This window comes from Haemaphysalis longicornis, unplaced genomic scaffold (genome assembly GCF_048455015.1).
Source record: "Haemaphysalis longicornis isolate Haplotype H1 unplaced genomic scaffold, Haemaphysalis longicornis Haplotype H1 scaffold_2, whole genome shotgun sequence".
Lineage (NCBI taxonomy): Eukaryota > Metazoa > Arthropoda > Arachnida > Ixodida > Ixodidae > Haemaphysalis > Haemaphysalis longicornis.
In genome coordinates, this window is record NW_027526295.1 from 115,804,514 (window position 1) to 115,831,648 (window position 27,135).

Sequence of the window (27,135 nt, forward strand, 5' to 3'; positions counted from 1 at the left end):
TAATTACAATAACCTTTCTTGCTAGTTGTTTTAGGGCTGCACATGCACTAAACAAGCATTTTCTGCAAATGCCTCTTACACAGAATTCTAGGCACAAAAAACTTTCACATTATCTTGTATGTTCATTGGTTGGTTGTGGGGTTTAACACACTGAATCTACACAGGCGATGAGGCGCGCCGTAGTGGAGGGCTCCTGATTAATTTTGACCACCCGGGGATCTTTAACGTGCAGCCATATCTTGTACACTTGGACGTTTTCGCTTTTCGCCACCATCAGAAAAGCGGCTGCCATGGCTGGGAATCAAACCCACGCCCTCGTGTTCAGCAGCACAACGCCTTAGCCACTGAGCCACCGCGGTGGGTACCTTGTATGTTCAGTGTAACAAAGTTTTACGGCATTAAAATTCAACAAATACCACATTGATTGCTATTCTGCTAAGCTTGGCCGAGTAATTAAACAAACCTCAAATAAAGTCTCACAAGAACAAAAAGAAATGAGCCTGTACATTACAATTCGATTGATTGTAGGGTTTAACGTGCCGACGCAACACAAGTGATGAGGCGCACCGTAGTGCTGTATGTTACAATTCAACTACTGAAAATCAGAGCCCAGCAAGATTTTCTTGCCATTACTTGCGATGCAGTTGTTGGCAATTGTTCGCAACACCTTAAGGGACAACGTACCATCCAAAATATTCGCTAATATTTTTGGGCAGCACTGAAATAACTGACGGCTACCAACGTCCATTCACGATTATTTATACCTTGAGGCTTTGCCTGCAACACATGTACAGCAAAATTCAGTTTGATAATGCAACATTTCGACACATTTTGAAGATTCCATCTTGAGACTATGACAGGACAGGGGTACGCCATGATACTTAGAACAGTGCGTATAAAAACCACTTACCAACTTGGCCCCGACACACTTAAAGCTTTAACGAATAGCAAACGAGGGCAATTGGCCCTTGCACTAAAGTGAAGGTGAAACAACTTTATTTTGCCTTAATTCAAGTAAGAATAAACACAGATGCCGCCATCGAATTACAACTCCCTAATAAAGATTATTTTACAGCTCGACATTGGAATGCTTATTAGTTGGTAGAGCATTTACTTGTCAATGACACTCTATTCCCCTCCACAATTGGACTACACACCAAGAAAGCATCACATGTACAGATAATTAAACAGACCAGTTTGCAGTGTTGCAAACTCACTCAGCCAACTGCTACAGTGGGGCAAAATAATCTCCGAAACAGGAAAATGAAATTTAAAAATAAAATATACACACGGTGCCAAGCAAGTTTTTCTCTTTGTTTGTAAAATGTGAATTCACCCGACAAAAAAGTTGTCACGTTTGTTGTCACGAGGAGACTACAAAATACAAAATCAATAATCGCACTTCACTTCCTGTACAGATGGTTTCTTTACAAAGCAAAAAAAAAAAAAAAACCAGGAACAAAGCAGCAGTCCAGTCTTCGACTTGTAGGTCACATTTCACGTCTTGAACTGCAGCACAGCCTGCAGGGAAAAACAAATAAAATTAAAGCCGTTCCACTCAATGTCAAAGCTGTCGGAAGTGCACAGCAGTGATTCGCCATAATGGGCTGTAGTGCCGTTATCCAATCATTGCTACCCCCCAACGCATTTCAAATTTCTCGCCTTCGCACTGCTTGCGCACCTTCTGCCTGAAACTGTGCCAGCAGGAGTTCTGTTCTTCTTGTGCTTGCTTTTCCTCCTGCATGTGCCGGCGTTGCACTGCCACTTTTTTTGCTTACTATCGCAAAAACAAACCCAAGGAGTGTACCTAAGTAAATGAACACAGGTGCTGCCGGTTAATTACGTGTATTTTGCCTCAAATGTAGCTACAATTTTCTTTGCACTAAACAAAGCGGAGATGTATGACAAGTGCCAGCGGTTCACGGGTGTCATGACAATATAAACCACTTGGCTTTCGAAGCCTCTGTGGGACGCCACGACGACAGAACGCCGTGTAGCTCTACTTTGGCCCAGCGAGTGAGCTACGACAACAAGGTGAGCCCCTAAAGTGCTCTGCACTAAAAACGTAGAGAGGGGTTACACAATTAAAGTGCCTGCGAGATGGGATGTACCCTGAGAAACAATTTACAGACCAAGCCCCAACCTGATGTTGAAACCACTTTTATTCGAAGTTGCAAAAAATAAATGTGAAGTTGAGAAAGGTGGTGCTTATTGATTTTCGACCAAAACTTGGCCCAGGAAAGCTGATCATATGTGGGTTACACAATCGCACCATTTAAATTTCAAAGGGCAGTACGGGTCTCATAACTCGACACTTATGTCAGTGCTTCTCACCTCTGAAAAAAAAAAAAAAAAGACTTTACATCTCTTCCTAAAGAAAGTTGAGAGAAGCACAAAAGCTTTCTGAGATCAAAACTGCATCAAAACTTTTACTAAAAGTGCGTTGAACCTTTGCTGAAAGTGCTGTCAAACTGAAAGTCAAACATTCAAAGAACCAAATCGCAAACAAAGAATAAACCCATAGACGATTTTACATGCCCAATGTAAACGCATCTACGAACGATCTAAATGTATACTGATAAGTGGCTTACAAGATGAAGGTATACTACTTTACTCCTTCTTTATGATCGATGCGTGTATTGTCTTACCTAGAACCGTTCCTTTTTCGCTATTTTCAAGTGACCGTTTTGACACAATGGTAGACTGGTTTCACGCACACACCGTGTGCCAGAGATCTTATCAGAGCTTTTCGGTCGATCGGCCGGTCTATGGAGAAGTGCGTTAGTTTTTTGACACAAGGGCATCGGTGCCACCAAGCATGCTTTCGTTTTAAAAGAATGAGCACCTGTGAATCTCTTTAGTTTGCTACGGATTCAGGAGGATGTTTTTCATCCACATAGATGATGGATGTAAAAAATTGCCTCCACGGTACTCCACGGTACATCTGACACATTACTGCAAAACAAAAACAAAAGCGGTCGCTTCTTTCCTTTGGGAGAGCATTCAGTAGCACTGAATTTGTGGATATCCTTTGTTCACTAGGAATTGATAAAGGGGAGGTTTAGGATCCATATGCAAGACTGACACAAAAAATATTCCTGCCAAGGCACCGTTAGCATGGTAGATGCAAGGCAGAAACCAAAGCACAGTCCGTAACGAGCTTAATTTGAATGAAGCAATGGCCCCGTACATTAGGAGAAGGAAGCAGAGCCCCACTTTCAGAATAATACAAACTTTGCAATGTTCAGGCAGCGCTGTAGAAGCCGAGAAATGTGGTGAAGCACAGACAACAAAGAATAACAATTTTAAGTCACTTTTTTTTTTATCACAATGGGAGTCGAAGCAACACCATCTGGAAAGAAGACATGAGTGCTGGCTCTTCTCTGCACAGCACACGTCAATGCATGCCACATTGTTGGCAGAACGCACACACTTCAAATTAGTCTCTGAAAGCTGCCATTATCTCAGACAGCAGCGACCAACAGCTGTGCGCTGTCTTACCACTGCCGTGGCATTTTTCCTCACACACAATGGCCTTTTTACTAATTCAGTATTGCCAGATGTCTCAGTCCTGGCTTTTGTGGAAAACCGTAATCAACAGCAAAATCGACCCCCACCATCAGGTGTTGCCTACGCACATGCCCTCCATACACGCTGCGTCCTATCGTAGCAGTACCAACCCTACACAAAGTTTGTTAACTACATTTATTCCATGTTTTTAAACTGCACAAACTTCAAGACACAAAAAAGTTTGTCTACACGAAAAACAAACAATGAAAGCGAAACAGCAAAAGGAAGCCCGATGCATCACTGTCTGGCCATCAATGTAATCAAGATATTTACTCTGTTGCAATCACCAGCTCAGCAGGATGCATATTGCGATGCTTTGAGTGGACTGCAATAATCGCGTGCCAGATCACTCTGCACTTTGGAAAACATTAAGTGCTGGCACGGAGACGGGATGAGACATTGGGAAGATGATAAACGCAGTGGAGGCATGAAATAAGATTGAAAAGGGGCCGGGTCAAGAATGGATTAAGCCGACGCAGGTTCACTAGATGTCTATACCATGGCCTCCGTGATAGGCTGCCGGCGGCGCGCCGTTGCTCCGACCGTCCCATTCAGCACGTCCCCCAGCAAAAATCTGTAATTTGGCTAACTCCTCAACGTGCTGAGAGGTGGCGGTGTTAGCCGAAGGTTCGGTGGCTCGCACCAACTCCCGTGGACGGCTTTGCGGGGCCTGAGTTGCTGCGTGTCATCGCTGCCGGAATTTGCGCAACTGTGTTGCAGCTTTATTTTTGTTTAGCTGACCAACCAAACGACCAGGTCATGAAGTTCACTTGTCTCAGAAGCTTCGAGGAATAGCACTGAAACCAAAGTATGTCACTCTACGGCTTGTTGCGCTTGTTGCGCTTGATCGGTGCAGGACATTTCGACGCAGGACGTTTTAGTACGGACATTCAGGTGTGCGGACATTTAGGTGCGAAAACTTTTCAGCGACGAATTATCGGGTGCTTGCTTGTTGGAACAGCCGTTATATTTTTATTTTCGCATAAGGTGGGTTATGGTGACCTTATGGTCAACGGTGACCTCAATGGCTCAAATAAAGTTGTATCTATCTATCTATCTATGCAACCCAAAGAAGACCAAAGTGAAGGCGGAGAGGGCGCATAGTACCTGCGGCATTACAGCTAAGCAAAACTCAACTTCCATAGCCGCTAATAGCCTTGATGAAACCAAACATGACCGCACTGAAACTGAGAACACGATGTTTCAGCCAAGTTTTCGGGCACAGGGCATCACGGCCGTCATATCTTGTCACTTTGTTCGGGCTCTGCGGCGCAGGACGGCGCTGCGAAACGAGTTTGGCGGAACAGAGGCAGTTCAACGCAGGATGGCGCAAGCAAACAAGTTTGGCACCCAATGACACAAATGACACAGCTGTTCTACCTCTGTTGTTGCCATAGCCACACCCAATTTAATAGACTGATTCAGCAAACGCAGCTGGAAAGCCAGTCACACTACAGAAGCTATTGGTTGCTTAGTTTCACAGTTTTTATTTTTCTGTCTCTTGTGCGTTTGCGAGTGAGCTACAATGAGAGAAGTGACTGGAAGGCAAAACACGAGGGTTCAGCTGACCTAGACCTAGTGATACCAAGCTCTCATCACCCCGTGCCCGCCAAAAACAGCACCACTTGGGCTGCTTAAAAAACCATATTGAACACTTCGCCTCTTCCCCCACCGAAACTGACGTAAGCATCGAAATCCATCTTGCCTTTCAATCTGTTTTGGAGCAGCTTGGCACAATTTGTGCAATTTTCATGCTTTTGGAGCAGCATGGCGCAGGAAAACGGAATCGCATCGAAACTGCGCAATATGCGCAGCTGTCTCACCCCTGTTATTTTGTATTATTGTGTACTTATTCGCGACTTAGCAATGGTAGTTTCCATGGCAACGGTGCAATGCAAAGATCACCCGGGATCGACAACGACTATGTAACATGAGGGACTCAGGTTTTATCTTGACCAGGGGAAGCGGTTGTCTTTTCGAAGCCCCTGCTTAGGTGCGTGACGCTGCATTACACATTACACGTTATTGTAACAGCGGCTAGATACTGTGACCCTGGACGTGCTACAACGCCAAGACGGGCCCCTAAAGTGCTCCGCACTTAAGACAAACTTGGCACTTGCTTTGTGTTGCTTTTTAAAATCTTCTCAGGTGCACGTCTGATCTCCGTTTTCAAGTTGTATGTAAACAGCAGCACCTTCAACATCAATTCGCAGCAGCTTTTTGAGGCTTGCGGCTTCCGTCATTACATAGCTTCACGAACCTTGAGCGACGAATCCTCAAGCTCTTTTGCTAAAAATGACCTTTTTGGAAGAATCACCCCGAAAAACAGCCAGTGAAGGGTGCAAAACTAAGGCAACATTTAAAAGTTCAGTTCTACAAGTGAAAGCTGGTCCTTCAGAAAAGCACCGACACTTCCACATGCTTTGCACTGTGGCACGGGTAGCCTGCGGCCACTTAGCGCCTCAGTGAATTGCTTCAAGTCCTTTTATGAAGCCCAGCTCTCACCAGCACGGGCACGCTTGCAACCCAATGGTGAGATACGAGAGCCAGTGGGAACACCGTACACCTTTTCTTTTGTGAAAAATTATTATGCCGGGCCAGTGCATCACGGAAGGGTGAGAATGAGCCGAACAGATAGGTGTCATCAATTGGCCAGCTGGTTTCATGAATTCTCGCTTTGGAAGCATTTTGTACTGTGTGTAGGCCACCTGAAAAAATAAATATCCTATACACTGAATTTGAGTCATTTTTCATGCGCTGCTGGAACTTGGGAAAAAGTCTCCAGATGACATTGGGGCCATCCGTGGCAAGCTGTACAAATTTGCTGAGCGGAAAGGACGCGAGTGCTTCTGTCAAGTCGTGCATGAGGTCGTCCACTCTGCTGAGAGCCTTGAATGTCAATGTCGAATATCTTGTCATTGTCTCACAATTTTTCTACAGTGAACATCAGGTTGCTGCTTTTGCAAGTAACCGTTCAAGGTTTCATCAACAAGGGCAACAAAAGTGTCAGACTTCTCCACCATGTCTAAGACTTGTGAAGCAAAAATTACGTGCTGACTATGGCATGCAATCCACGTGCATTTGTTTTTTTTTTTAAAACAAGTCAAGCTTCTCGCAACGTTGCTATCCTGAAACATCTTTTGCAACAGCTGAGAATCTGATCCGCTCAAACTGTAGAAGTAGTGTGAAGAAACAACTTTCATCAGCCAAGAAATCTTGGCTTCAATCTCCGATTCATGCTTTCTACTGTCCTTGACAAAGGCTGCACCTTGAGAGGACATTTCCAGAGTTTTGTGCTTGCCCATGCAAAAAACAGATGACGAAAGAGCAGCCATTTGCTGCAGCTTTGGATTGGTGCTTTGGACTTTTCTGATAGCTCTTCTTCAGAGATTCCCCAATTCCTTACATTGCATTTGCGTTTTGACGGAGCACACCTGCAAAGACCGGATGCTGCAGGGAGGGAAGAAGTGCAGCTTGTGCAGGCAAGACAATGTGATAAGAAGTCAAGCCGATTTTTCTTACACGCCACCTTGCGTTCACGATGCAGAACATGGTTGCTTATCAGGGCAATGCATTCAAAGTGGAAGTGTCCGGCGTCAGGGCTCACTATCTCCAGATATTCAAAAAAATTAAAGCCGTTCCACTCAATGGGAAAGCCATCGGAAGTGCAGAGCAGTGATTCGCCATAATGGGCTGCAGCGCCGTTATCCGCTCACTGCTACCACCCAATGCAATTCAAATACAGTGTAGACCGCTTATAACGTATGTTGCGGGAGCCGCAAAAATCCGCACTATAAGCGGTACCGCACTATAACCAAAACACGCGCGAATTCAACCACATCGCCTCCTAGCTCTCAAGTCAACGTACATTTATCATCACTGAAATGCACAGCACTTAAAAACGAAGGCACGATCTATATTCCGTATTATTTTTAACATCAGCCGCTGCTGCAGGGCAAAAGCGCAGTCTCACAAATGGCGAGCGCGGCTTTAGCTTCCGTTGTGTTTGTGTTTTGAAAGACTATGGCTGCGTTTTTAGCGTCTATGAACAGATGCCGCAAGACGTGATAAAAACGCCAGCGGGATTTTTTTTTTTACCCCACCTTGTGTTCACGATGCCGAAGGCGGCTGCTTATCAGCGCAACGTACTGGTGGTGGAAATCTTCGGCTTCGCGCGGCTCGAATGTTCGGAAAGGGAAAGAGCGGTGGCTTATCTGCAACAACGTTATAAAGCGTGAACCGCGTGGTAGATTTGGTATCGCGAAAACGTGCAGTGCACGCCAGCGCGGATACAACTGGCGTGGTGTGGGCGGCGCGGTAAGAGGCGGCAACATGGCGTCGGCACTGGCCGTGAAGCGGTGCAGGCAGTTCCAGCGACCGCTTCTAACCGCTCGCTGAAATGCCGCACGGTGCGCAAGCGAAGATGCTCATGCAAGAAAAGAGCTAATAATGTGGGCGAAAAGTGGAATATAAACTGCCATCCACGCTGCTTGTGAAAGCGCCCATCAAAAAATACCGCGGTGGTAAGCCTAAACATGTCTGGCGCGGCTAGCCGGCTCGGAGCGCTTCGAATCTCCCGCCATTAGGTACGCGTCTCCCCATTGGTGCAAGTCGTCAGGCTCCTCCCACTACCACGCGAAGAAGCCACCGCGAGCGCGGAATCGTCGACACGAGCCCGAAAAAAACCAAAACACTCACGCGCAACGCCTATGTGCACGATTCGTGCGCGAAAACGGGCCATGCGGTTCACGATTAATAAAATAAACTTGCCGCGCGCAGATGGGGAGTCTATCGCTATCTTCCGAGGTGCATCAAGCAAGGTGTGGTTATCAGGTACGCACGAACTGAAGGGTGCCTTTTTTTTTTTTTCTTTGGGTGGGCAAGGGGTGCACGCTGCGTCAGATGGCCGATTTCATCCTTTCTTTTTTCTTTTGCTACCCTAAAACGATGCCTCAGCTGCGCCGGTCGATCAGCAGACCCGCCGAAAAACCGCACTATAAACGGTATTGTGCTTCGGCCAACCGCATCTTAAGCGGTATGCTTATGCATTGAGTTATATGGGAGGCAAACCGGTGGTCGCAAAAATCCGCGTTATATCCGGTCCCGCACTATAAGCGGTTACGTTATAAATGGTCTACACTGTATCCCACCTTCGCAGTGCTCGCGCGCCCCCTGCCTGAAACTGTGCCAGCGAGAGTTCTGTTCTTTTTGTGCGTGCTTTTCCTCCCTCACGTGTCGGCATTGCGCTGTGACTTTTTTTCACATACTATTGTGAAAAACAACCCAATGAGCGTTCCTAACTAAATCAACGTGGGCGGTGCCCGTTAATTACGTATATTTTGCCTGAAACGTAGTTAGAGTTTTCTTTGCGCCAAACAATAGGGAGATGTATGACAAGCGCCAGCAGTTCCCAAGTTTTGAACGCTTATGATTATATAAACCGCTTGGCTTTTGAAGACTCTGTGTAACGCCGCGATGACGAAACGCCGTGTTAGGTCCAGCGAGCGAGCTACGACGACAAGGCAAGCCCCTAAAGTGCTCTGCACTTAAAGAGAAGGGGCAGTTGCTGATCTCCACAACATTCTAATAGAAACAACTTGTTGCGCGAGGTGCGTGTGGGGGGTGGGGGGCTTGTTATCTTAAGAGGTGCACCAAGACAGTTGTGGTTATCGCCTGAGTGCAAACAGAACACACGAACTAAAGTGCACCTGTTCATTTTGTTTTCTCTGTCTAAGTTAGAGAGCAAAGAGTGTGCAGTGTGTCGGATGGCTGATTTTGCCCTTTTTTTCTTTCTTGCAACCCTAAAACGATGCCCCAGCTGCACCACTCGGTCAGCAGACCTGCCAAAAACCCGCACTATAAACGGTACTGTGATTCGGGTAACCGCGTTTGAAGTGGTGTGGTTATACGTTGAGTTCTTTGGGAGGCAAACTGGTGGCTAGAAAAAACCGCGTTACATCCAGTCCTCCACTATAAGCGGTTACGTTACAGATGCTCTAGCTCTCGCAGTACTTTAATGACACAAAGCCTACGAGCCTACCAAATTTTAAAGGATTACAAGGAACTCACTGGTATGCAAGGAGTTTCAAAAGCCCTTGAATCATGGTTATTCAAGGGATTCTCAAAGTAGAGGATATTCAAAGATTTTAAGGGGCTGTGTGAACCCTGCATTCCCCATTGCAGGCGGCCTTTTCAGCATGGCTTCCCAACTGCCACCGCTTCCATACAGCACATCGAGATCCCCAGTCAGTTCCCAGCAAGAACACCACTCTAGGCACAGCTGTTCTTCCAAGAACGGCACCACGAGATGAGCAGCGACAAGATTTGGCTCATGAATGTTGTCTGCTCAAGTTGCGATTCTGACCATGACTGGGAACAAGTTTCAAATGCGACTTCTGCTCTCTCTCCATCATGCCGCAGTGCAGCTGATCAAGTCGAACAAAGTCATTATGTGCAAACTGATAATCATTCTGAACTCTAGCGAACATAAATATGCTATTGCAGAACAAATTCTTCCATTTCATGCCATCTACTGTATCCTTAATTAAATGAGTGAAATGGTGAAAACCAGGCTCGGTAACAAAGCAGGTGATCCCGCGTGTGAAGGTCGTGAGCTCGTTTCAAAATACATACGTGTGTACTGCCGTCTTTGCCATTTTCGTTTTGCACACAGGATTTTGAGCAATTGGTCAGTGCACCGATACAAACAAAAGTGTAGTCACCCGACAGTTACTGTTCTTAACTTGTCACCAAGTATAATTAAAAACAATTGGGTGCGGGTGGGATTCGAACCGAGGACCTCCGGAAAATAGGGCAGGCATGCATAACATCACCGAATAAAGGTGGACCTGGTGAATGCGTTTTGGCCTTTGACTTGAAGGCGCATGTTGAAAACATGTTCTGAAGCCTACATGAGTAGATAATTTGAGCACGTTAATTACATTAGTTGCTACAAGGCGAGTAGCAAAGTAGGTTCCCGCTAACTGTCCTCTTTGCTTGGTGGTACAAGTGCACATACAGTGATGAACAAATGAAATGTAACCACGAAAATAGGAACCAGAAGACACAAATAGTGCGACTGCTTTCCATGCAAGTCCAACTGTTGCATGGCTCTATCACAGTAACGAAGTTTAGCCAAACGAAGTACCGAAGTGTCTTTCCAAATACAGTTGAGCCTCGTTATAACGAACACTGATTAAGCGAAGTATCGGCTATAGCGAACTAAATACGATCTTTGGTTGGTCACACTTCATTTCAATGGCACTTATTCTTTTATAACGAAACTGAAACAGGAGCTGTGCCCGATATTGGATATAACGAAGAAATATTTGACCAGGAGGCTAAGAAGCTACTTGGAAAAACCCTTTGGCATCCGATACTGCCGAAGCATAAAGGCCCTTTTGTTCGTGGACACTGTGGAAAACTCCATCCTGCTCAGTGCTGTGAATAGCCACCAGATGAAGGTCACATCCTTCATCAAATAAATAAAGGCTCAGGCCTGTTTTTGTCAAGGGAACCTTGTTTTGTTGCAATTTTACGTACTCATGTTCCGGCTCATTCAGCTTGAAATGCAACAAGGAGAAAGGTAAGGGCTACCTTGTGCATAGTGGATTCGAAGCCTAAAAAAATGCATTTTTGTATCAAGTATTTTTGCACGAGCCAGATTGTCGATTTGTTACAGCCGATTTTTACCTCTGTTGTTGTAACAAATATCGGATATAACGAACTAGTTTTCTGTCCCGATACTACTTTTTTACAATGACATTCGACTGTATACCATTAACAGACCATTATTGCACCATTATCGCAAACAGTATTTTTTAATTTTGTGTGTTCTGGTTGATATTTACGAGTTCAGACTTCATTTTTCCATGACTGTACATGTCACCTCATAGTAACGGAGAGTAAAAGAAAAAGACACAAAAGGAAAGGAATAATGGTGATAATGAAAAAACGCGTTTGGCAATGGGACACTCATCCTTCCGCATCGTAATGTCACAAGGAGTGCTTATGTGTCCCTGCAGTGTTTTTTCTTAATGTGCGAGTGTGCCACCAAAGCACCAGCACCTCTAACAATATAGTTCGTACAAGAGGGGCCAGGCACACCGTCTCACCTTGTGTGCAGCCTCTAGTGCCGCGATGAGCCGCTCCACTTCTGCTGTGCCCATCTCAAGGGAGACGTCCTGGAGCTTAGGTTCGCCCGGTCGACTCAGGGCCAGGCTCAGCTGGGCCAGGGGAACGCCCAGGCTGGCCACCTTGTCGCTGCCCACCACAAGCTGTGGGGCACAAAAGGAGGATTCCATCGCGAACTTCGAACAAATAACTGAGACGTTGAAGAAAACATACAGAGCAGTGGTGTTTGGCAGCTACGAACCTAAGCTACAAGCCAAGAAACATAACTGGGCGACTGCAATGGGAACTCCAGTTAGGCGATCGTATCACCTGAACGCTTACATGCACTCGGTTCACTGATAACTGTGCTTTTTAGTGCTTGCCCATATTACGGCACTCCTTCCCGTATCAGGCAAATGCTTCCAAACGAAACGAGGTTGTATTTTGTCTTCACGGCCCCTGAAGAGTGTAAGGTAAGAGTGCAATTACCAACCACGTAATGCCACCCCGCGCATATGCTCTGCATGACCATGACATGTCAATCACGTCAAACAGCACACGCATCTGCAGTGAGGTTGCAGTAAGTTAGCATGCTGCACGTAGAAATTCCTGCTGGGCTAGTTGGCAAGTAGCATCCCATGGTTTGAAGTGCAATGAAAAGAAATTAAACCCATTCCACTCAATGTGAAAGCTGTCAGAAGTGCAGAGCAGTGATTCGCCATAATCGGCTGCAGCGCCGTTATCCGCTCACTGCTACCACCAAACGCGTTACAAACTTCCCGCCTTCGCAGTGCTCGCGCGCCTCCTGGCCAAAACTGCGCCAGCAGGAGTTCTGTTCTTTTTGTGCTTGCTTTCCTTCCTCACATGCCGGTGTTGCACTGCCACTTTTTCTCGCTCACTATCGTAAAAACCAACCCAACGAGCATTCCTAACTAAATGAACACGGGCGCTGTCGGTTAGTTACGCACATTTTGCCTCAAATGTAGCTGCAGTTTTCTTTGCACTAAACAACGGGGAGATGAATGACAAGTGCGAGCGGTTCACGAGCTTCAAACGCCTATGGCCATGTAAACCGCTTGGCTTCCGAAGCCTCTGTGCGACGCTGCGACGACAGGTGCTTTTATGGAACGCAGTGTGGCTCTACTTGAGTCCAGCAAGCGAGCTACAACAAGGCGAGCCCCTAAAGTGCTCTGCACTTAAAAAACACAGGCAGCGAACACAAAGTAGACAGGACAGGCGCTATCTTGCCTACTTTGAGCTCGCCATCCGTGTTTTTCAATGTGTTTCAAACGAAGGGATGCTACAAGTTTCACTGCTGGTTTGGCAGCGCACTTTCACTTGCATTGTAATGACCTTTCGGCTAACGGTAATCCAGTGGTCACCTGAGCGCACAGCAATGCTCCAAGCAGACAACAATGTAGACCGCTACATCAACTACAAAGGAATCACAGAGCAACCCCCAGTAATTTTCGTAACGACGCGGAGTAGATATACTCGGGTACAAGTTGAGAACGACAACAGTTCATGCGACGTATAATACTGCCGTAGCGATGGACCCAGACGTCAACGCGAGCATATATTTTGAAAGGAGATGATGATTGATGCCTGACATCATCTGCTTTTTCTCACTTTGTTTGTTCGTCATTGCTGCGGTAATTTATAAGAAGATTAAGGGGGCACATGGGTCGTTAGGACCGAAAAACTGCCCAAAAAAGCATCTTTTTAGGTATCACTTTTCTCTTGATTTGCAGAGTTTTTCCCCTGAAAATTCCGTATGTGGAACAGTACCAGGTACTTATAAACGCCATAGAGGCCCGATTTCAACAAAAAAGTAATAATTTACCCATAATTATCAACTTTTTCGCCACGAGTGGTATCGCAGTGATACGAAATTCTCAAGAGGGACATCACAGCATGTGGTGCAGCTAGGAAGATCATTTCTTTTCCACTGAAGCTTATAAATTTAAATCATGCAATATGGAAAGCAGATTTTTGCATTTTGTGTTTCAGTAGTTGTTTAATAAGTGTCATTTTTAACAGGAGTAGTTCAAACATAAAGGTTAGAATTATCGTAAACGTGCATGTGATAGCAGAACAAAACAACTGCTTCCCACATTTCATTCTCTACAACTTCTGGTATCTATTCATGCCTTGCACTCAAATTGTTCTCAAGAACGATCAAGAAAGTTTTTTTCATTATCTCGAAAACCAGTTACCTCACATCAAAACTAATTAGATATTTGAAATCAGCTTAAAAAATTGAATAAGCCCGAGAAGTTTAATCGAAATTGGTTGGAAAGCAAAAAAAGTTTCTAGGACCAGTGTGCCCCCTTAAGCCCAAACAATCCCAGAAACAGCTACTAGGTCACGTTCGAAATACTCGCAGTAACACACTCCTTGCACCGTGCAGAGGAACATCCAGCTGTGGTGCTGATGTGCAAGGGACAACTTCTGTTGTTGCTCTTCAGTTGTACCCGAGTTGTATCCAAGTTCCTGAGTTTTACTCGGGTACAACCCAGGAAGTGACATCGAAAAGTCTTGATCAAAATCGCCTTGCTGCGGCCAACCCTCTTGTGACTTTGTCAGTCTTGGGACCAGCCTATTCATGAATTGTTCACAGGCACGAAACGCTTTCAGCAGTACCCAACCAACCTTAAAAGTTTTGCACGAATGCATGTGCTTTGCACAGACCAGATAAATCAAATGCATCTGACAGCCGGTAAGTTCCTGGAATAGAACTCACGCTTCACTACCACCAAAGTATAAGCACAACCGTTTCTTTTTTTTTTTTTTTTTGATAAGGGTTTTAGAACTGCAGGCTTTCCCGTAAAAGTTTTACAGGCTGTCATAAAAGTCAGGAGAAAGATGGGACATTGATTAAACCTCATTGATTTTTCCAAAGAAGCTGTGAACACACGTGAAAAAACAAAAAAAAATTACTCCGCTGGAACTGCCGTGTTTAGGAAAGGTAGATGTACAGGATCATTTAGATAGATTGGGTAGATCTAAAAGTGACCCGCCGCGGTAGCTCAGTGGCTAAGGCGTTGCGCTGCTGAGCACGAGGTCGCGGGTTCGATTCCCGGCCGCGGCGGCCGCTTTTCTGATGGAGGCGAAAAGCAAAAACGCCCGTGTGTACGAGATTTCGGCGCACGATAAAGATCCCCAGGTGGTCAAAATTAATCCGGAGCCCTCCACTACGGCGCGCCTCATCGCCTGCGTTGCGTCGGCGCGTTAAACCCTAGAATCAATCAATCAGATCTAAAAGTGAACTGTTAGGCCTTCAACATACCGAAGGTACACTTAGGCTATGAGGCCAAGGTAAAGGAGGGCTCCGGATTAATTTGGACCACCTGGGAATCCTTACCGTGTCCCAAAATTGCCACAGTCTTCGCTTTTCGCCTCCACCAGAAAAGTGGCCGCAGCGGCCGAGAACAGACTGGGTAGGTCTGCAGACCCATGTGGTGCCAAGGAAGAAATCTCCCCGGGCCCAAGGCCGAACGAGTAAAATGCTGGCCTGATTTCGGTTCAGCCTTAAAATATTTCCTATCAATTTAGCCCTCGTTTGACCAAACCATGTCTACAAACTCGGGAACTCTGAATCGATTTGACATTTCTGTTTCTAAACAGCAGTGTGTTACAATCATTCCAGGGTGCAGCCTGATTTCAAGTATGCTGTACAAGACAGGACTTAGCCATTTGCACTGAGCTTAGAACAAACACTTGTTGGCATATCCATTGAAGAGCTTCTCAAGTGCAAAAGCAGTGCAATTTGCAAGAAACCAGAGATCAATACATCCAGCAGGGGTGCCAAGCCTTTGTTTTTACCTCACTGACTTGAGAGTTTAGAATCCTGTTACGAAAAAAACAAGAGGAATCCCACAAGAACGCATGGCTAAGTAAGCACAAAGGAACGAAAGTGTTTCTTTTTGCACTCTATTTCATTTTGTTTTTGCCTTTTTCTGTGGGAGTTAAGTGAGGAAAAATATCACTTTAGTACGTCGTGGTTTCTTCTGAACAAAAATGGTTCTGGGCTGCTTAAAATTAACCAGGCTGCTAAGACAGCATCACCTGACATAGGCGCTCTGTATTGTGCTGCTTATCAGCAGTTACAATGCAGACAGACAAGTACGAGTCAAGCACTAAAATGCGAACTCAAGCCCATTTACTGTTTTCTTTTATTAAGATTATTGTTGTCCTTTTTTTTTCCTGCTATAAATTAGCAGTCACCAGGTCGCATTTTTTAAAATTATGTTTCCTGTACTCTTGCATTGAATGAATCTAGGTTCAGCTGGAAAGTCAATCTTTTCCCCCTTTTTTTTAAGGATAATTGGGGCTCGATTTCTTTTCAAAAGTTTTGTAACCAAATGAACAGTTCCCACTGAGTTTCATACTAATCTACACAAGAGGGAAATCTGCCACTGAAATCAAGTGGCATCGTAGGTGCCATCATAGCAGCTAGAAGCGTTGCTCTACTACTGTATTTACTCGAATCTAGGCCAATACTTTTTTTTAAGAAGTCATTTACGAAAGTTGGGGGCCGGCTTAGATTCAACAATGCGGCTTTCCTGCCACCGCTAGACACTCAACGCCATCTCACAGTCGCAGGCTTTCAACTGGCAGGCTCCATTTTGCTTGTATGAACGTTGTGAACCCAGCTCTGAGTGTTCCATGCTCACTTGCATTCGTCGCTGCGTGACCTCGAGAAGCGCCCGTGTTCGCGGCACAATGGCGCCCACCAACCGGTGCCACTACACCGCAGCTTTTAAGCGAAGGTAGTCTTGGAGGCCGAGATAACCTCAAACCTCCAAGCACAGCAAGACTGCGGTGTCGGTGAGAAGAACATGCACTGATGGCAGAAGCAGTGGAACGAACTTTTCAACTGCGCTTCCAAGCGAATGGCCTCCACAGGACCTAAGAAAGGTTGACACCACAAGGTGAAGAAAGAAGTCGCAGACTTTATCCGGCAACAAAGACAGGGTGGAATGACTGTGATGGTGGCGATATTAGAGGCGAAGGTGAGGGATGCTGCATACATTTGAAGCATCGTGCATACTCAGTTCAAGGCAAGCAGGGGCTGGGGCACTCATTTTATGAAGCGGTTCGGGTCCAGCCTGCGACGGTGGACGCCTGTGTGCCGAAAGCTACCCGTGACTTTGAGGAGAAGCTGGTCGCATTCCAGCACTTTGTTATCGAGAAGCGACTGGAAAAGATGCACAGACTGGGCCAGATCAATAACGCCGGTCAGACCCCGGTGAATTTTGACATGCCTGTGTGGCCTACGCCGTGAGTGAGAAGGGAGCAAAAGAAGCGAAAGGCAAAACAGCCGGCTACGAGAAGCAATTCGCTACCGTGATGTTGTGTCGCACGGCCAATGGGCGAAAGTTGCTGCCGTGCATTATTTTTAAGAGGAATACTTTTACAGCCGAGAAAGTTTTCCCTAAAAATGTCGTACGAGCCCACGAGAATGGTTGGATGAGCAGTGCCCTCGATGTCGACGGCGAATGAGCATTGAACATGCTACGACAAGTGCCACAAGTGTAAAAAAGTGCATGTTCTAGTCTCAGTCCAGTGCCTTTTTTAATTCGGCTCACACTCGAGGTAAGCTTTTGTTCATTTTCTGGCCTTCCGAATTTCGGCGGTAGGCCTAGAATCAACGGCGGTCTAGATTCGAGTAAATACGGTACTTGTATTGGCTTGCCACGTAACTTCCCCTCTCTCTCTGAAAGCCGAAATCAACAAAAAACGTTCTTTCCCTTGTTTATCTCTCGTGAAGCTTCCAAGGAATCCCCCGACAAATAAATCTTTTGGAGCTGTACTTTTCTATCGATAAAACAATTTTAAATAATGTTTTACAGTAACACTTTTGCTTTCTCGCAGTCAAAGGCAACTTTTCAGCCTGTTCATGAGCTGTGCCAAAGGCAAACGGAACATCTCGACCTGGAACATGACAAAACACTCGCGGAAGCGCGGCTCACTTAGACTCTGGTGCCAGGTTTCCTTCTAGTACCATATTTTCATGCGTATAACCCGCACCGAAAATTTGAAAACTTCAGTGGCAAAGTAAGGGCGCACATAATACACGGGGTTTTTGCTTTAGTGCAGCTTCACGGCAATGCGCATTGTGCCGTGAAGCTCCTACGCAGTAACACTGACTAAGCCTTCCATGCCAGCGATTGCACAAAACATACAAGGACAACGACAAAAACAAGAAAAACAAAACATAACCAACATGGATAGAACCCAAGATGACCTTGTGAACAACAGTGAGGACTGCAGCTCAGTTATAGCTCTAGTGAGAGCAGTGACACTAAGTGAATTGTGACTTTCGCCTTGCAGTCAGTGTATCCAAAGTGCTAAATATACGCTTTTCTGTCGACATAGTCTGTGATGTGTTGCTTGAGCAGTAGCTTTGGTGCGGCCTTTCCAATATGAAATGCGCGGGCCATATGCGAGGATTTTTTTTTTCTTTTTCAGCGCGCTGAAAGGGGGGGGTGCAGATTATATGCAGGGGCAGGTTATATGCCCTAAAATATGGTATATTAGCATGAAACTTAATGCATTGAGCATGTTTACGGACGCAGATGGCACGTGGTTGCCAGCCTACCCTGACGCTCCAGTCAAAGTCGGCCAGCACAGCGCCCCCAATGGCGTCCGTCTGGTGCAGCAGGCAGCGGTCAATGTCCTCACGCCGGTTCTTGGCCACTTTCCGCACGGCCGCCTGGTGGCCAGCGGGCAGGAACTCTAGGGAGACCTACGCAGCAAGAGAACAGGTGGGAGGGGGATCACTGGAATCACTTGCCAGGTGGCAAGTTTGGTTCACTAAGAGACTGCTTGGTTCTGACATAAATGGCGCCAATTTCCAGTAATTTTTTCAATGACATCACAGAATTTTATTTGTGCGATTGGCAGCCGCTGACCTAAGCCACCACAAAGAAACTTGACTGGGAAATTGCAGTGGGGCCATTAGTTCCATTTGATCGTAACTTGAAGAAAGTGTATGACAGCTGCGTCTTACCAGTACTCACCTACGGGGCAGATACTTGAAAACTCACTAAGAGGGTTCAAATTAAACTGAGGACGACTCAACGAGCAATGAAACGGAATATGATAGGTGTAACATTAAGGGACAAGAAGAGAGCGGGGTGGATTTGGGAACAAACGTGTGTTAAGGACATACTAGTAGAAATTGAGGAGAAGAAATGGACGTGGGCAGGGCATGTAATGCGAAGGCAAGATAACCGTTGGTCATTAAGGGTAACAGAGTGGATCCCTAGAGAAGGCAAGCATGGCAGAGGGCAGCAGAAAGTTAGGTGGGCAGATGAGATCAAGAGGTTTGCGGGACTAAATTGGTCGCAGTTAGCACAGGACTGGGATAACTGGAGATCTATGGGAGAGGCCTTTGCCCTGCAGTGGGCATAGATAGGTTGATGATGAAAAATTCCCCGCATTTCCCCGAGGGGAAGAATGTGAAAGTGCGAATGCACGAGTTGAATTTGCGCGGTTCGGTAATGTTCGCGAAAGAGAGATCACACACACACACACAACTACAAAGAAAGAAAGATGCATTTATTCACAGACACCTATTTGTGTTGTCGTTGTACTTGATTGCTAGAGCGGATCTCAGCTTTGAAATTTCGTGTCAGTACTCCTTTAAGCAGGTGCATTAGCCCTTCTCACGCCCGATTCTTGGCCAATCCCCCACGTGGGTATGTGCCATGTCAGCGGCCAGGCAGCGCGCACCCATCTCCCCCCGTTTCCAAGGAAGACGAGGAGATTCCTGGCCAATACCCCACGTGGGTATGTGCCATGTCAGCGGCCAGGCTGCGCGCGCCCATCTCCACGTGCGCGGGCATCGCCGGTGGACGCAGGTTCAGGGTCGCTTAAGAAGTGCATTCGCACTTAAAAAACTAGTACATTAGTACTAAACGTGCACCCCACAAAAAGTCATAGACCACAGAAAGATACATAAGCCAATACGCATAGCGTCGCGCATTCTTCTGTGGTCTTCGTCTTTTCGCACAGCAAACATGAAGCCCGGATTAACAAGTTACCCAAACCTACACCCTATTTAGCACATTATCGATGAAATCCATGCCTTGTACTGCACAAATATACGCACACATAAGAGAACCTTTGCTGAAGATCTCATGCTCAAAATTAAAATCCCTGCTGCGAGCCATCTTCATAAATGTCAGACTCTTCATTAAAATGTTACGAATAATCAAAAAAGAGGCTGTTTTTGGTAGGAATTTCGATATACTGAATAGTAAGCTTCCTCAATCACTAAGAAAGCTGGTATATAACCCATGCATTCTTCCAGTATTGACTTACGGGGCAGAAACTTGGGGTCTCACTAAGTGACTTCAAAGGAAACCTATATCGGCCCAACGGGTTATGGAAAGGAGAATGCTAGGGGTCACGCTTACGGACAAGAAAACAGCTGCATGGTCTAGGGAAATCACCCCTGTGAAGACAAAATCGGCATGGGCAGTTGACGTCACATGCGTGAGAAAGGACAGGTGGGCCATCTGTCTAATGGAGTGGCTGCCAATGATGGCTCAAAAAAACCTAATCATTGGCGTCGGCAGTTTGTTTCCCACTGCCCCTGCCCTGTGGTCTTCCAAAACAACAAAAGGTCACAGCAACCTCCTCTAAGCATATCACTGGGTCATGCAGAAGATGTGAGATTCCGTTCTATTGCAAGTACCTACAAGCCCGCCACTTCCAGCGCTACCTACTTGTTCACTTCACATACTCTTTCTACAGTTAAACCAGGATGCAACGAACGTCTGTGTAACGATTTCCAGGATTCAACAGTTTTTCAATTACCCATTGCCAGCCCCATTGAAACCCATGTGTTTGCGATGTCTATGTAACGAAGGAGTTGCGACAGTTAACCTCGATGCAACGAATTCTCGACGCTGATGAGCCATTGTTTTTTTTATTTTTTCTGAAACATCGGCTGCAGGGATGCACCAATGTAGTTAATTTCGTCCGCACTGCAAACTACAGTGCGTTGTTAGGCGGTAGGCCCGCTTGTCGGCGTGTAGAGTCGAGCGTCTGCCCTGCTATCTGAGGCGTCGGATCGTCGGTGGTGAATTCTGCTGCCAGAAAACAAAAAGTTTTGTGTTTCCAAGACAAGCTCGCAATTTGAAATGCCGTCTCCGCTGGTGAGAAAGAAGAATCGAACCGCCCGGTACAGTATACTAGCTAGCCCCCTCTCGTAAATTTTGAGTGCGGAAAGGAGCATCAAGTTAAAAAAAAAGGCAACTTTTAGCATAAGTTTTTCTCTTCACACATGTTTGAAATCAAAAAGTGTCAAAAGGCAAAGGCAATACCAGAGTACCATACCAGAGAACAGGCCAGAAAGCAGATGCCAGCAGAAAAACATACCAGAGAAATACATTGAAGAACTCAGGTGATAAGACTTAAGTTACGTTTGTGAATACAAGGTCGAGTGACATTGCTACTTTTGAGCATCGTGTAGTGGCTAAGCTCGTGGGAAAGAAGCAGGTGCAAATCACGCCGTTTCTCACTGTGAAATTAATTCGTGAAAGGTGAGTTCACCATCACTGATGGCTAGCATTTTGGTTTTGTTTCTGCTTCATTATGCGAGCTTAATTTTGAAACACCTGCATGTAACGAAGAATTGTGAATTTGTCACAAACTTTGTTATATCCTGGTTTAACTGTATTGTTTCCGGCAACTGTTAAACAAGCCCTGCTTCTCGGCTTCGGTAGCTCAATGGGTAGAGCCACAGCTTTTGGTGTCAACAGCCTGGGTTTGAGCCTCAGCAGTGCAGGAATTTTGGCAAAAACTGTTTTTTTTTTCAGTGTAAAATATTCGCTTGCCTCAATTCTTCGCATTATTTTTGTAAATAAGGGTGGCTAGGTACACCCGCCCAATTTTTTACCAATATCACAGGAGTGTCGACCATTCGATAGATCAGCACCGCGTGATGGAGTGATACGGCAAACTCGGTGAGAGTAGCCGCATGCGCACTGAGCGAAGGCCACTGCTCCCGTCGTCTGCTTGGCTGTTCCGAGAGCAGACAGCCACCCCCGATTATTTTATTCACTTATCACACTATCTGCCATGTTCGATAATTTTCTTTAAGACCAGGCACGTGGCGCCAACTGAAAACAGAGTAGTCAGCGTTGCCCAACGATCCCTGCACTAAACAAACCTTGCGTTCGGCAACGCTGATTACTCTGTCTTCAGTTGGCGCCACGTGCTTGGTCTTGAAGAAAAATTTCGAGTATGGCAGGCAGCGTGATAAGTGAATAACAAAAATAGGGGGCGAGCGCCTGCTCTTGGAACAGCCTAGCAGACGACGGCAGCAGCTGCCCTTGCTTAGTGCGCATGCGGCTTACTCTCACCGAGTTTGCCGTAGCACTCCATCACACGGCGCTGATCTACCAAACGGTCAACGCTCTGGTGCTATTGGTAAAAAATTGGGCGGGTGTACCTTTAGTTTGGTTTGGGGGCAGGGCCCAGCTTACCAACACGTTTAATTGCTGTTCTGCTTCACGCCGGAAGTGTGTGGCTTTTACTCATCTCGGAACAGGATATTGCGCAGACAATGCAGACAACTCAGACAAGACAACAGCATCTGCCCGCTAGTAGACATACAAACCACCCTCACTGTGTCACCGCCGCCGGAGGGGTCTGCGGCAAGGCAGGAGCGGGTGCCGAAGAAGGTCCTCCAGGCATCGTTGGACTCCCAGAACTCGGTGAGGGACCAGGACTTGGAGTACTGGTCGAAGGAGGGCCCCCTCTGGCCACACAGACTGCTCACCACCGTGTCCAGGTACTGACAGGCAGAAAACAGCAGGTGGCTTAGAGATTAAAGGGACCCTGCAACAATCTTTGAGCAGTGCAAGTAAACCGGCGCGACGTTTAGATTACCCTGCCAGGAATACCTGAGCCAAATATTACACGCGCACATGAAGCGGTGAAGGTGCAAATCACTGCGCCCTCTTCAATTTTCCTCATTATGCACCCCTGGCATGGCCTAAACGACGTCATTGTGGCCATGGCTGTCCTATTGGCTGCCGCTGGTCAACTTCGCAGCTTATAACCCAGCAGCTTAAAATAGCCTGAGTACATTTAACAACGAAAACACTTGCTTTCTTAAAAATCGTGTTCAAGGATAAGTCATCACACCAATGTCATATTTAAGGGGGAGAGGCAGCAAAATTTGCTAAGGATTTGTATTTTAACACCTACATGAGTAAAGAATGGCAAAGGGCAAACACCATAGGCAGCTTTCCCAACTCCACCAGCAATATTCTACTCAAATTGCCTGCCTCGTTTCAGAGTTCAACGAGTTTCCTTTTCTCCCAGCATCCAAACGGTCCCCCTTTCCTCTCGATGGGGCCATTGTAAGCAGAGTAAATCACAACACTTGTGCGCACAAGAATACCTCTATGTTCAACAAGCACAAGTGCTAGACTGGTAAGCCTCTTGTTTAGAGTTGCAACCATTTTTTTCGGCTGCCACAATAGGCAAGCTATGATATGCTAGTTTCTCTTCCATGTACCCTACGCAAGAGAATATGGACAAGTTTTAAGGCCAACAAGGAAGCTAATGAACAAGATTCGTAGTTCAAGCCACCGCTCAGAGACATCTGCACCCATAAAAGTTCTCTTAGCAAGTCTTCAATTGCTGAAAGGGAAAAGTGTTTGACACAATTCTCAATACACCACCCAAGAGCCTACAACTTTTTATGCACAAATAATGTCTACGTGTACATCACCGGGTCCCTTCTTCAATGTCAATAACTGTTTGAGAAACAAACAAACAAACTCTGACTATTTTATTCAGCATGACAGCACAAACGTAGCACAATTACACAAGAAATCGTTCCGTCATGCTGCCATGGTGAGTGTTTCCTGGTGGATTCGTCGGGAGATCAGCCCGGCAGCGTCACGCTCCAACTGATGCATATGGCAAACCACTTCGCATCCCACATTGTGAAACATCGCTACTGTCACAGTAACTTGAGTAATTATGTCTGCCTGTGTTAACATTCCATAACACGATAAAGATGCAGCATTTCTGTGCATACTTTGGTGGGGTTCTTCATCACTGGACGCGTGAGGGAAGCCAGAATTGCCCGAAAACTCTACACAGTCAGTTACAGAAGTCAAACCCACGTCTTATGCACGGCACACATGTGCTGCCAACTAGGCTATTTCTACGCTCTGTTTAATGGCTTATAATTTTTTTTTTAAAGACAAGGAGTTTTAGTTCAGAAACTAAACAAAACAAACGTACAGAAAGTAATCTACAGGGAGTTACGAAAATCGGACATTGGACCCATTGGTGCTATTCGCACAATCTGCTGACTGAACTTAAAGGAGCCATGAAGACAAAATACAAGTTGGGTTTATTAGAAAGACTGCTTAGTCCCGATAACAATGATACCAATATCATTACAATCTTCGAACAAATAACGGAGATACTAAAGAAAACGTGTGAAGCCGTCGCGACCCCCTAGCCAATTTCCCGCAACTTTTCTATGACGTCACGGAACCTTGTTTGTGCGATTGGCGGCCGCCTAACTGACCTGTCGCGACGACACATGACTGGACGATGTAATGGGGCCTCTAGTTCCATTTGACCGCATCACTTGAATGCTAACGTGCAGTTAACTCACTGAAAATTATGTTTTATTGTTGGCCCGTATGACGTCATTCATTCTTGCTCATAACACGTCACTGTGGTGCAAAATTTGAAAGTTTTTAAATACTTCTCGCTTTTTTTTCGTTAAAAAACATTTTTTGTGGCTGTAATGGAGCTGAGTGATATACTGAATCCTAGTTATTTCAAATTAAACTAAGTTGTATTTTCTCTTCAGGGCTCCTTTAACATAAAAACCAAACAATATCATTTCATTTGCTGGAAGGAAGAAGATGGAATTGGGAGGAAACAAAGCCATTGGGCAAGTCAAACAGGCTCCGGTGCGGATTAAACGCAGTTGTCACAAGCAATGGTTTCATACTCGACAAATTAAGGTGCAAGTAATTAGATGTTATGAAGGAAGCACTCAGCTTGCATGAAACTGAAAGGAATGAAATGTGGTGAACTGAATGAATATATTGTCAGCCTATCAGTGCAAAGAAAGACTTTTGGGAGAAGTTAAAAACCACTTAGTAGTACTTTTAAATCAGCCATTAACGTTCCACCATTACAACAAGTAAATAAATCAGCAACACCTAAACGCGTCAAAAGTCAACAAGCTGTGTTCTTGAAACTTAACCTTACTAATACCCCCCCTCCAATGAATCATTCAGCTATACAGATCTTAATTCAATATGGTTCGTTGAATACAAGAAGAAACGTGTCCACCGGCAACTCTTTAGTCTTTTCGTGCGAACATTCGTATGCAAGGCTTCAATGAATGTGTGCCAAGAATAAAATGCAGAACATTGTTGGTTTTCTGCACATGTGCTGCACTCTGACCACAAGGTACTTTGCACTCCAACCATAATGAACAAGGTCTTCTGAACTTGTTCTAAGATGTGCCTCCAATGACCCTCTTTGAAGATGTGTGAATATGTGCCTCCACTGGGTGTTCAGAGAAGGCAGGGGTATTCCACGTCCCAGCCAAACAAAAACTTCATGGTGGTGGCTCAGTGGCTAAGGCGTAAATGAAAGGTACAAAGTTTCAATCTTTGGTCACGATGAAAGTTTTTTGGTGCACGCAAAAAGAGAAATTATCGCAGGTATTTTGACCCCACTCATAGCCACTAAATTCATGGCCCTCCATTGCGGCATACTTAAGCCAAGTGGTTCTTTAGCACATTCCACTCCTATCTTTTTTTCTTCCTTTGGCATGGATAACGAAAAAGGGGGGAGGGAAACAAAAAAAGAAAGATAAAGCTCGGTTACCCATGCCAAAGCTACAACTTGTTTATTAAGCTACAGTTATTATTATTATGTTAATTTCAACTGAATCGGCACTTATGCCAATATTGAGAGCGCATTACACGAACATAAAAAAAAATCTTCTAAGATTTTCGTGCCATTTAAGCTTGCTTTACGTAATTCGGGTGAGAATTCAGCAGACAATTTTATGCTAACCGAGATTTTATACTAAAACGATGCCGTTGAAAACGGATCGTGGCTATTCAATTGGGAATAAAAAAAACAAAAAAAAAAACGTACGCGATTATTCTACAGGCGCTCGACCAAAGTCTTGCTGACAAAATGAGGTTAGCTTGGCACAAACAGCGTGATTCGATTGGACACATGTGCTAAAACACAGCGCTTGTGCGAAGACCCCCCCCCCCTCCCCCCTCCACATCTTGAACTTTTATTGAGCTACTCCACTGTGTCGAGTTGCACATGGAGGTGCTTCTGTATGCAGCGAATGATTTCGTTTCGATGCTACACATATTAGTTTGTCATGGATACCAAACGAGGTGGCGCACTGCAGTTGAGCTCAGATTATGCGAAATGAAATAATAAAAGTGAAAAAACCACCATCACCAGCAGTTACTGGTGGTATTATATTTATTAACAGATGAACGGGTAGTGCACTACTGCATAGTAACAGAAATGTTTGAGGTAGGCGGATCCTGAAAGCGCGATTGCAGTATCACATAAGCGCCTATTATCTCTTCATACTTCCTGCGCAGCCGTCGTCTAACGTGTGATCTACTCCAGTAAGAGTAGTATAACCAAAACTACAAGTGATCAAGCTCGCACTATTTGATAAGGCCGAGAATGAGACGCGTTCTCCCCAGTGATCAACCCCCTACGCTAAAAACTTCTAGAGTGCCTGGGTGTAGAACCTAAGCGCCACCTTTCAGCGCCAAAGAACTGTGAGCGAAGCACATTAACTAGCATTAAACGCCTGACACAAGTACGAGGTGAATGACTTACTTTTTCCGCTTTATCCACGGGGAATTTCGCTAGCAAACTCAAGCTTTCGGCACCGGCGGGCGCTGCCATGTTTTGATTAGCGTTGGATAATGGATTGGATTTGCGTGGCTTGGACGGCTTGGATTGTAAATGTTTTGACATCAGAGCCATAGTTCAGTTTCGGTATTGTTTGGCCTAAAGGACTGGTTTCGGTTACAACTGCATTGTGCCCTACCAAATTGTTTGAAGTTTGACGCACACAGTGCTACAATTATGCCCAGAGTTACTCTGATTATGCCTGCGTTAGGCACTAAATGCAGCCCAAAGTAGAGATACTTTTTTTTTAATTACAGCACGATCGGCGGCTGCTCTTTCATTTGTCCCGAACTGCTCCGGACGACGTTATTTTTTTTCCTTTTTGCCAAGAGTACATACAGTTCTTAGGTACACAGGAGATACACTATAAACGTAAATGCCACGTCCATAATTGCGGTCCCCGTGAATACTAGCCAGTAAAATTTTTATTCCAACATTTTGTCACGGGTCTTGAACGAGCTAGACGAGGCGCAGGCCCTGACCCAA

General features: G+C 45.6%; 1 protein-coding gene across 1 annotated transcript; it reads right to left on the reverse strand.

The window, feature by feature from the left end:
* Nucleotides 1-743: 743 nt before the first annotated feature.
* On the reverse strand, nt 744-26,682 carry LOC144169135 (COMM domain-containing protein 8-like). Its single transcript, XM_077698162.1, has 5 exons — nt 26,575-26,682; nt 22,328-22,495; nt 18,287-18,433; nt 11,685-11,846; nt 744-1,521 (listed from the first exon to the last, which is right to left on the reverse strand). The coding sequence occupies exons 1-5, from the start codon at nt 26,641-26,643 to the stop codon at nt 1,498-1,500; spliced, it is 570 nt and encodes a 189-aa protein (XP_077554288.1). The 5' UTR covers nt 26,644-26,682; the 3' UTR covers nt 744-1,497.
* Nucleotides 26,683-27,135: the final 453 nt, after the last annotated feature.

Coding starts and splice junctions, on each gene's coding strand:
- LOC144169135 (XM_077698162.1), bottom strand. CDS start 26,643: ATGGCAGCGCCCGCCGGTGCCGAAAGCTTGAGTTTGCTAGCGAAATTC. Junction 22,496..26,574: donor CCGTGGATAAAGCGGAAAAA/GTAAGTCATTCA, acceptor TCTGCCTGTCAG/TACCTGGACACGGTGGTGAG. Junction 11,847..18,286: donor ACTTTGACTGGAGCGTCAGG/GTAGGCTGGCAA, acceptor TGTGCCCCACAG/CTTGTGGTGGGCAGCGACAA.